This window comes from Setaria viridis, chromosome 9 (genome assembly GCF_005286985.2).
Source record: "Setaria viridis chromosome 9, Setaria_viridis_v4.0, whole genome shotgun sequence".
In the NCBI taxonomy this organism is placed as follows: Eukaryota; Viridiplantae; Streptophyta; class Magnoliopsida; order Poales; family Poaceae; genus Setaria; species Setaria viridis.
The window spans coordinates 35,538,400-35,549,630 of record NC_048271.2 but is presented as its reverse complement, the minus strand read 5'-3'; the positions used below and the strand labels follow the sequence as shown (position 1 = coordinate 35,549,630).

General features: G+C 54.0%; 1 protein-coding gene across 1 annotated transcript; it reads left to right on the top strand.

Annotated features, from left to right (window-relative positions):
- The first annotated feature begins 2,229 nt into the window (after positions 1–2,229).
- LOC117836082 (uncharacterized) lies at positions 2,230–4,279 on the top strand. The gene has a single exon (XM_034715442.2). The coding sequence runs from the start codon at positions 2,497–2,499 to the stop codon at positions 3,676–3,678; it is 1,182 nt and encodes a 393-aa protein (XP_034571333.1). The 5' UTR covers positions 2,230–2,496; the 3' UTR covers positions 3,679–4,279.
- Positions 4,280–11,231: the final 6,952 nt, after the last annotated feature.

Below are 11,231 nucleotides of genomic sequence, written 5' to 3'. Positions count from 1 at the left end.
GGCCCCTCCGTCTGTCTCCATCATCGGCCGAGGAAGCAGCAGCAGCAGCAGCCGCTCAGAGGCCGCAGGAACTGGCCGCTGGCCGTGGCCGGCCGGGAGGGAAGGGAAGGATCAGTGGATCACTAGTCCAAGTCCTCTGCTCCGCTATGCTCCACCAGGCAATGCGCCCTAGTGCATGCGCAGACTCGCAGTGTGTGTGTGTGTGTATCTTCGCGGCGCCATACAATTATGCATCGATGGTCCATCTGACCACAATGCTCATGGGCCTCATCATGAACCCGCTGAAGGATGTGCATCGGGGTTGGGGAGATACAGGCCACAGCGGCAGCTTTCTTTTACCCCGAGCTCTTTTGCTCCTGGAGAAGCCTAGTGACTAGACCAATGATTCCTGCTCGCACGCTCTAGGCTTTGGCAATTGGCATGGCATCCGAGACCGAGAGAGGAGACTACATTCATTAGGCTCTCGATCATGACACAAGAGTATTACTCTGTTAAACTGAAACATGAGTGTACAGGAAGTAGAGACGTACATGGTTACATGCTCAGCTACTCCGGTTTTTGCGTGCGTGCAAGTGCAAGTAGAACGACCGGCCGGGACAGTCGATTGCTTTGCCCACGGAAAAGGCAAGGGAGGCGACAGCGTTAGAATCGGATCCTATTCCATTCCGGACTGCGGCCAACCAACCCAGCCAGCCACTCGATCGTCCTCGGCCGCAGTTCCGTGGGCCCCCGGCACGGCAGCCGCTATAGGAGGCCCACGCGCGCGCACTGCCAGCCCTCCACGAGTCACAAATTCACACACTCGCGTCGCGCAAGCACCAAGGAAAAGTCAAGCGCAAGTAATAAAAGAACGGAAACTCAAGCCAAAATTACACACGAACGGATCAGAGACTCTCCTTTGAGGCGAAACCGAACCGCACAGGTAAACGATGCAGCTCCAAGTGTGGTTTTCGATCACGCCACTGGATTGTATGACCAGCCTTGGTTCCCACACAGAGACGCTACTTACCAGCTGTACGCTGACGGAGACGTGGTCTTCGCCACGTATGATGCGTGACCAGCTTTGGTTGGCAGCGGGGCGCGGCACATTGTAATTTTCAGAAGATACGTGCATTGGAAGATAACAGTAACACTTGTTCTTAGAATACAAGGACGCGGATTCAGGCCTGCTGTATTTTCAGTAGGCACGTGTGTTTTTTGCGATTCACATGTTCTTACATTACTTGCTCGCCGCTCACCATAGTCTTGTGTTCACCGAAAGATAACCACGGACAACTCAAAGTCTTAAACATATTGTAGCCTTATGTAAAACCAAAACGACATCCACCTTAGCAATCATTAGCCATAACCAGTTGCTAATGGTGCTCAATTAGAGCGGTGAAATCACAATAAAAAGAGAAAGAAGTGACCAAGGATGAGGGCTAGGGGGCTGCCCCCATACATTTTGATGTACCCCATGTATATACACTTATTTTTACCATAGAAATTCAGTAAATTTCTTCAAATAAACCCTACTACAATGTATTTCCTACCACTTGCCCCTTGCCCCCTCATTTTTGTCTTCCTAGCTCCGTCGGTGCTTGTACAGGTACCATAACTCGCTACAAACATGTACGAGCTATGTTGAATTTGTTTAGTTTGTAATTGTATATAACAACTTTTCAAAAAAATAATTGGATATAACCACAAGCATATGTAACAAAGCCTGTCATCTTTCTTCCTCGGCAAATTTCAAATATGGGACAACTCATGAGAAAAATCAACACTCGCACATTATATTATGATGACCATAACGATCAGGTTAAATAAGTATTGTAACTATATGCACGCACCATATCTTGCTGATGTTGAAGGAGTAGGCGCACTTAGTCATGAAGTAATTTTTTCTTGAAAACATAATTCTCGATGAAATTACCTATAATGCCGAAACCAAATCATTTTTTTCGCCCATTGTACATAGGCATACAGCCATTTGGCCTTTGCTTGTACAATAAGTTCGGAACTTTCATTTTCCTCTAAGAAATTGAAAATATCCACCCGTCGCTCCTTTTACTCCCCAGGGAACAATCTCTAGATATTTCTTAAAAATCAAAAGAGAAAAAGAGAGCGCCAAATTTCAACGGCGAGCCAAATCTTTGGGCCCCAGAAATCCCAATTGTGAAAATCTAACACTACCTATACTAAAATATGCACCATTTGCTCGTAAGAAAAGGTTAATCGCACAAGAATCCAACGTCAACACCTGGTCCACTCCCATCCCCTCTCCAAACTCCTAAGCAAGCGAAGCTATCTATCGGCTATCCACCTCCTCCCTGGACAAATTTGCCGGCCGAAGTATAAATGGCAAGCCGCCACCGGCAGCGCCGCGACCGGACAAAACCACACTTATAAGCCACGGACAAGCCGCAACAGCACGACGCGCCGTCCTTCTCCACCCGCGCCACCACACCGGCCGGCAGCAGGAGGAGAGAGCGCGGGTGGGAGAAGTACAGCTTGATGGCTACCGCCGTCGTCGCGGCGGCGCCGCCACCCCCGGCGCTGCCGGAGCGGAGAGTGCCAGTGGTGCCGCAGCTTGCGGACGACGGTGGCGGAGGCGGCGGAAGGGGGGACGTACGGGGGAGTAGCGCGGGTGGCGGCGGGAGCGGGAGCGGTGGCGTGGCGGGCATCTCGCCGAGCATCCTCATCATCGCGGTCATCGTGGTGGTGATGCTGCTCGCGTCGCTGTGCATCCACTACTTCATCCGCCACCTGTGCCGCCACGTGGGTCCCGCGGGGTCGTCCTCCGCTTCGTCCCGGCAGGCGCCGCCGCTCCCGCTCGTGGTGCGCCCCGCGGCGGGGGCTTCCGTGGCGCCCGCTGACGGCCAGGGAGGAGGAGGTGGAGGTGGGAAGGCCGCCGCGGCGGCGGAGGCGGAGGCGGAGCGGCTCATCGCGCGCCTGCCGCTATTCACGCTGTCCTCGTCGCTGGCGTCGGTGCCCAAGTCGTCGCGCGACTGCGCCGTATGCCAGAGCGCGTTCCGCGACGACGACGAGCTCCGCCTCCTGCCGGCCTGCCGGCACGCATTCCACTCCCGGTGCGTGGACCCGTGGCTGCGCGGGAACCCGTCGTGCCCGCTGTGCCGCGCCTCCATCGCGCTGCCCCACCCGCCGCTCACTGACCTCCTCCGTGTCGAGCTCGGAAGCGTGAGCAGCCGCCGCTCCAACCCCGACGCCGCCGCCGCCGCCGTCCGCGCGTACCCGCTCCCGAGCGGCCTTCCAAACTCGGCGTCGTCGGAGTACCTCGTCGAAGAGGAGGTCCAGGTCGTGCTCAAGCCGAGCCCGCATGCCGCCGTCGGGTCCAGCGACCCGCCGAGCCAGCAGAATCAACAGCCGCAGCCGCAGCAGCTCGCTGCAGTGGAGCGCGGGCAGCCGTCGTCGTCGACCTTGGGCCTGACCCCGACGGCGTCGTTCAGGTCCACGGCGGAGCGGTGGAGCAGCAGGTGGAGCAACCGGTGGAGCAGCCGGTGGAGCAGCGGGCGCTGGAGCAGCCGGTACGACGCCGGGACCGTGACGGCGGCGGCCACGGCGGAGTGGTGGTGGGACATGGACGGCGGCGCGGCCCCCGCGGGGAGGCGGCGGGAGGCAGACGACGGCAGCGCGTCGTTCTACGGGTTCGTGCGGTGGCTCACGGGTGCATACTAGCAGACACGCTCTTCGTAGTACGGTGCAACTGCAAGCGTCCATACAAAGCGGTTGAAGCTAGCTTTGGCCCCTGCGGCGGCGGTGGCACCCGGCGGCGCCGGCGTGCGGTGTTCCCGAAAGGTCCTCCTCGTCGTCTTCGTGAAACGAATCGAAAGGATCGTGGCGTCTGGCTCTTCTTTTCGGCATGCGAGCGCCGATTTTTATTTTATTTTTTGTTTTATTTTTCGGGGGCGGGTGGGTGGATTCCGAGGGCGGAGATGCCGTTTGCGGATTTCAAAACTGCTTCCGAATTGGAGAATGTCGGCGGGAAGAATGAGGAATGAATTTGGGGACTTTTAGGCAGCAGCACAGCACTCTCGACCAATCAAAAGAAAATTTTAAACTTTCCAGCTTGGAGAATTCGGGGACTTTTGCTGCATTTTGATTAGATTTCGTGGAACTCATTATTGTGCGTAGTATGTAGTGTGGATTGCCCGTTGTACATAGCTAATAAATTGACAAGGTGGATTTTGGTGTAGGTTTTGTTGTGTTACGGTGGTGCACATCTACAACGTTGAAGCAAACTTTTGGCAGTAATCGACTCTCATGTTACCTTGCATTACTCTGAGATTTTCTATGCTGCTTGATGCACAATGAATGAATCCTGTCCTGCTCACAAGCCATGAGAGAAGAGGGTGCAAGTTTTCACTGTACAACAATGTATGTGAGGCAGGACGGATAGGGCCGGGGATTTGGTTCCAGTGGAACGCAATGCAATGCACATGGGAGAGGAGGTTAGGATATGGACGGAGATTGGTGGTCCATGAGATTACGCACAAGCCTACAAGAACTCCCTCTCCTAGTCCTAGCTGCTTCAACCCCACTGGAAAAGGACTCCACTGTCCCATTGCATATCGTACTGGGCGGGCTACCGGCCCATGTCCTTGGCGGCTATTAGCTGCTAATAACATTATCATTGAACACTTGCTCGTTACTAATTAGCTCCGTGCGCTTCGCTATCCCAGTTCGCATTATATTAGCACAAGCAATCGAGAGGGTAGTGATGATCGCTCTAACCTAATTAGAAAAAGGCATCGTTTTGACTGTACCCTCTGGCTTGACCTGCCGTGTCGCTCGTCCAGCCGTCCTTGTTGCTGTGACTGTGAGGAGCGAGAAGCTGTGCGAGGGTGAGAGAGCTCGTGCCGCTTTTGGTGGTGGAAGGCTTTGTCCTTGCTCTGAAGCTCTGATCTGATGAGCTGCGGCATGCTTCAGCCAAGGCTCTCCCCATGCATGTACCAGTGCCTGACTGCCTTGTGTGAAAGCTAGTGTTGTTTCTCATGCATTGCCATTGGCCTTGCCACCCTGTTTCTTTCTTTACCCCCCTAGCTTTTTCTTGCAGTATAAACAGTAGGAATGCATGGGATATGATAGTGTTACTAGAGCAGTCCATGCTTGCTGGTAGCTTTTTCTTGTTCTAGTGCCAGCAGTGAACAGCGGGTGCATGTCGAGGGAGAGACAGGGAAAGCACAAGTACCGTACCACTGCATTGCTGGCTAGGGGAGCTAGCTTAAGCTAGGAGTACTGACTGATGCCTTGACTTGTTTCCTCTAGAGCAAGGGGGACAAGGGGAAGAGACAAGACCAAAGAAAGCAAAAGGCCTGCTTCTGGACTCTGCAGTTTCCTCCTTTCTCTCCTTTTCCTTTCCCTTTTCTTTTCTTTTCTTTTCTTTTTTAACTTTCATCTCGTCTCAGCTGATCATATACGGTCTCCCCCCGGCCTTTTGAGCCATTTTTCCGTGACCCATGCCGCTGTTCAGTGATCCAGTCGAGTCAAAAAAAATTGGCGTGGATGAGGAAACTGTAGCCGGTGACCGATCAAAAACACTGGGTGTGCAACTCTGCTGCACACAGGTCCTTTTTACTACTCTCATTGGTCTGATCCAGACCACGCTGTTGCTGAACTGTACTAGCGCTACATGCCTTGCCTACATGTGGAGTGGACCAGAACTGATGCTTGTGGTGGTAAAAGGAAAAGGAGCTCAGCTTGGGAGATATCTTTTTTTGCTTCTGTGAGAATAAAAATTTACCTCGCATGCGCGCGAGATGCCTGGTGCTGGGGAACATCAGCAGCGCACCTCACTATGGACACGGAAGACTGATCCTATCTTCTTTTGTCGGGCAGCAAAAATTCAACGGGCCAAATCAGAAATCACCTCAGTTTGGGAATTGGGAGTGGGAGTGGGACATCTGTCGCGAAACCCCGTGGTTGAAACTTGAAAGCCGAGGAACACAGCCACTTGTTATAGTGCTCACTTTTACAGCATCGTACCACTTGGGTCCTGTCTTTCTTTAGCGATAGCTTAGGTGTAGCAATTGTCAATGAAAAATTAATTAGCTGAAATTAGAAATGCAAGTTGGTATGCAAAAGGTAATTCTTGGTCACTATCTTAGGGCGTCCCGTTTGGTTTGACAACTAAAATTTACCACGCCTAATCTGTGGTGACCGCGATTTGTATTTAATAGTGTTTAGCTATTGCTACAACTTAGCCTGCAACTTCTTAGCTCCCCATATCCCAGGCTCCCGGCCAATCCCAGCCCACATTCCATGTACTCCTTTTATTTTCTTTCTAATTTTCCTAAACTTTAGGTGGCTAGTTTCCTTGCTACGCCTACCAAGAATGTGTGGCAATGCAAACTAGATGCAAATTAAACTAAACATGTCCTCGGTTCATTTGGATCCAATTTCTTTTCCTCTGAAACCTGAATAAGGTCAATTGGATAAGTTTTAGGCCCATCTAATGACCCATAGAAAGCAAACTTGCACCCCAATTTGCAGTAATAAAATAAATGAAAATATCTCGGCCTACCATTTGCACAACTACACGTCTACACATATGTTGTCATGCATGCTGTGAAGTGTGAACGCGAGGGGCAGTGCACTCTGTTGAACCTAATGCACATGAAAGTTACGTTTGCAGTTGAGACAAAAACGAGGAAAGAAACAAACCATTCTTACCGCTACCGCTGTCACAATCAAGCCTCGTTTATTTCCCGTCCCTACACCACTACTCCAGTCCCAGTCGGTCGGGTCGGGTGATGCACCCTTTCCCTCTCCCGGTCACCCACGCCTCCCTCGCCGCGAGCTACACGTACACCCCCGTCATGCATGCCGCACTCGCCATCAACTCTTTGCATCATCGCGTACGCACGCATCATGCAACATGTACACCTACTCAAAATCACGAGAGAAAAAAAAGAGCAGCTCAGCGTCGGCGTAACAATAAGCTGCTAGCTAGGTGTCACCTTTTTCACCCTTCGCTCGTCCATTGTTAACTCGGCCCCGTTGACCAGGTGGTAGAAGGTCGATCCTTGTAATCTCGAAAAAAGAAAATAAAAAAAATGACATCCCTGTCAGCACCGAGCTAAACTAACCTTCACAATCAAGTAAGATCTTCGAGCTAGCCAACTTGTGACGTGCCATCGCCATTGATGGTTTGGTATCCGTTAGCTATCTTCGAAAATAGCTGGTGATCTTCGTAGTAACTTCCTTCGCGTTGCGTGTGCAGGTAGACCAAGACTGCAAGTCCACGATCTGGTCGTCGATCGTGTCTATCCAATGACGCTGCATGAGTATATAGCACCCATACAAGGCATAACCAATCTCATTCTCAGGTGGTATGTTTGGCACGTACGCAACCTATGTATCCCGGCGACGGCAACTCGCGAACCTAACGCGGATAGTTAATGAATTATATTATGATTAATTAGTGACGGTTTCATTTGATTATTATTATGTCAGTAGAAACCAGAGAGCTGATGACTCAGTGTCAAGTCATGCTACCTCCTGCGATTTCAGAGAGCACTGCGTACACGTGCTAATGCTTCTCGTGACAGGGACATCATCGATATAATTCATCTATGTGCATTAGATGTAGTACGCATGCATGCACTAGCGCTGCAGCTTGCAGCAGGGAGCAGTATTGTAATGCCGGATGGCTACATACTGTACACCGTATGTAGCGTCGCAGTACGTACCAGATCCGGATTGAATGTTGGCACTTGGCAGCGTACGAACGAAAGGAAGTAGGGCCCAGGCCAGAGGCCACGCAAGTCCTTTCGGCCCCCTCCCACCCCAGCACTGTAGAGCCAGCCAAGCGCAAGCCGCGCGATCAATGCGCGCAGAAGGGCTAGGACCGGACGGCACTGTTCGTTTGTGCTACTTTGCAGCGGCAGCAGCACAAGCTCAAGCAGCTGAGCTGCTGCTGGCTGGCTGCAGATGCAAAACAGCCGCAGCTCGCAGTGGCTTAAAAGAAGCATAAGCGAAGCTACGTGCGTGATCTATCTCTAGCCGGCTGGCCCTGCACGCAGAGCGCCCAGTCCCTTGCGGCTACGTAGTACCAGCCTAGCAGAACAGCCGGCCGGCCGGATCGATCGCGTTGTTCCAGTTGCTCGTAGGACGGGCGCCGGCCTGATCTTGGGTAAGCGGGTATTTTTGCAGGTGATGCGTTAATGGACAGCTACACAAAGGCAACGGCCGGCTCGGACCGCCTTGAGGACGAGGAGGATGGCATGTGGATTACAGGCGGCTTACAGCTCGGAGTCGTCGTCGACCGGATGGGATTTATCGTCCTGCGGCCTATAATGGTCGTTCGATGGGCCTGTCGGATGCACACTGCTCACACTGACCTTTCTATGGGCTTGGTCTGTGTGGGATCTGTCGGCCTAGGGCATGGCCCTGGAGTCCATGGGCCGAGGCGGAAATGCGGTGTGGCTTTTTATGAGGAAAATGCTGTGGCCATTGCGCGTGGAAGACTGGTTGCAAGGCGATGAACTGATGATATAACTGCCTTGGAACGTTACGAAAGTAACGATGCCGCTGGTTTTTTCACAACAAAGCTACGGAGTATCTCGCTTGGGCAACTAGTGGCTGTCATCAAACATGACGTTGCGGTTGCGGGCTAAAAGAGCATAGGATGTCGAGGGAGCTCCGATGTTCCGCGTCACTAATGTAATAATTTTCTTCTTTTTTTTCGAGGGGGGCTACAAGATGCTAGCCCGAACAGTTACATTGATCCTTGATGTTGTCAATGATTTAATGGATTGGTCGTTTATATCCCATCTAATCTAATCAGGCAATAGTTTTTATAATGGACCTGGAAGCATCATCGTCAACGAGAAAATGTTGTTGAACCAAGCTTAGCTTATATCTTCAGAAGAGGCAACATTCCAGCAGTTCATTTGTTATGTGTATGAGCTGTAAAGGAAAAAAAACAAGGAGCAGCAGAGGTAAAACATCACTGGCTTTGAATTGATAACAAAAAAGATTATTTGATTCCCAATGACCGGCATTTCAGTCACTAGGCAGGCCAGTGACAAGACAGTGAATGGCAGCCCCTTTCGTATACAATGTCCCGCTGCTTTGACGTATGGGTGTGTTCTAACCTCTAAGAAGTTAGTGCTGAATGAAGTACGGGAACGGATAATCCTCGTAGGGCCACACGCCGAGGTGGCGCAACCTGCCGCACTTCGCGAGCTGAAGCTCCCCGCCGGGCAGCCGCCTCACCTCCACCGTCATGCAGGAGAGATGGCGTACCGCGCGGCGCGGCCTTCCGGGTTGCGCTCCATGACGACGTGCCTGGAGATACGGAACCTGCCCTCGCCCAGGTACGCCAGGCTGGTCATATCCCACAAGAGCCTGTGGCCGGCCTTCCTGCACTCGCCGGAGGGGAACGTCTCGCTCCACAGGCGCACCAGCGCCGGCCGCGGCTGCCCCTCCATGTCGCACGCGCACAGGCAGCTCCCGCCGACGGTGCTGAGGCCGATGACGCAGCCGAGCTCCGGGACGTGGAACGCGCGGCCCAGGAGCGGCAGCTCCCAGCTCCCTTCCATCCACCACGCGCCCCGCTCGACGTCCAGCGAGAAGGTGCCCCTGCGGCTCACCGAGATCCACGCGCGCGCGGCCAGCGCGAGGTACGCCGTGACGAACAGGGGCCCGTACCCGATCGGCGGCTCCGGGAGCGGCGCGGCGCTCCAGACCCCGGGACCGCCGTCGGGAAGGCGGCGGAGCGCCTCGAAGAAGCAGAAGGAGTCGCCGGGCCACGGCATCCGCAGGATCATGTCCATCACGAGCACGGCGCCGTCTCCGACGGGGAGCAGGGCGAGCCTGACCTTGGGGTCGCGCAGCTTCAGGCCGGGAACGGCGGACCGCGTGACGGCGTCGTAGACGAACGTGTCCTAGCTGTAGGACCTGAGGCCCAAGATGCTGCCGCCGGAGACGGCGAACTTTCTGCAGCCGAGCGGCAAGGGGAAGTGGGCGAAGGGAGCGGAGGGCGAGTTGCTGAGGAGAAAGGAGGGGAGGGCGAGTTGCTGATTCAGAGATGGCTGTGGTTCCACTGAAGGAGAAAAGCTCGTTGGTTGCTTGTTTGCCGAGAGGAGCAAGAGGGAGAAGCAGAGGGAGGAGAAGAGGATCAACATCTCGGTGGTGGAGATGAACGAGATCACGACTGTTGCTAGCTTCTTGCGGTGAAGAAAGAAGAGAGCATACGTATATCTGATCTTCACCTTGGCGCTTGACAAGCCGGTCTCGTTCATGACGCAGCTGATGCTCAGGTCGTGTAGGTAGAGCCGCCGCCACAACGCTGTTTTGTCTGCACGCAAATCACGGTCGTGGCCGCCGGTCGCTCACCGTTCCACCAGGCTATTCCGGCCGCCCCACTCCCTGTGCTCGCTGCGCAGCCGCGGCTACCGCCCGCTCCACGCCGTCTTCAAATCCAATCGCCACAGGTAAGAAAATGAGATTTTAAGAAAAAATTTGCCAAGAAACAAAACCGAGAAAAGAAGAAAAAATCCTAGCGTGCCAAGGGAATCAGCAAAAGAACACACATGAGGGCATCATCGGTGGAGATCCGGGGGACGGGGCACATGCGTGGGGATGGCATCCCTCACGGCGTTGTCCCGTAGCGGGGCGCTGCCGACCTCCAGCACGCGGAGCTGCTCCATCCGACGGCACGGCAACGCGGCCGTGAGCGGCAACCCCAGAAGGAAGAGAGGAGGTCGCCTACTCGGCGGACCTCTAGCTCACCCGGCCTGCGCGGAGCTCGCGCCGTGCTCACCTGACCGGTGGAGCTCGCCCCGTGCAGATCTAAGGCCGATGGAGCTCGACCGGCCTTCCACGACTCGGCTTGGCCCTCATGTGCCGCTAGCTCCTCGTATCGTGGCGAGGCACCGATCCGGAGGAGAGGAGATGGGGCTTCAAACCGGGTCGTGGAGGGTGGGGAGCCGTGTTTTCATTTCGGGCCAAGCCTAACCGAACAGTAATTCCGATGCAGACCTAGCTTGGAAATGGGCCGCTCCGATCCGCCCGGAACATGCCTCGTTCCGGGCCATTTCGAAGAAACCGAACGAACCCTTAGGCTTTGTTCGTTTTCTTTGGAACCGCTCCAATCCGCCCAGAACGGACCTCGTTCCGAGCCATTCCGAAGAAACCGAATGAACCCTTAGGCTTTGTTCATTTCCTTTGAATTGGTTTCAAGCCAGGACATGTCCAGGATTGAGTGGATCCCCTTTCTTCACTCA

Bases quoted from the DNA above. Each gene is read 5' to 3' on its own strand.
- LOC117836082 (XM_034715442.2), top strand. From the start codon at position 2,497: ATGGCTACCGCCGTCGTCGCGGCGGCGCCGCCACCCCCGGCGCTGCCG.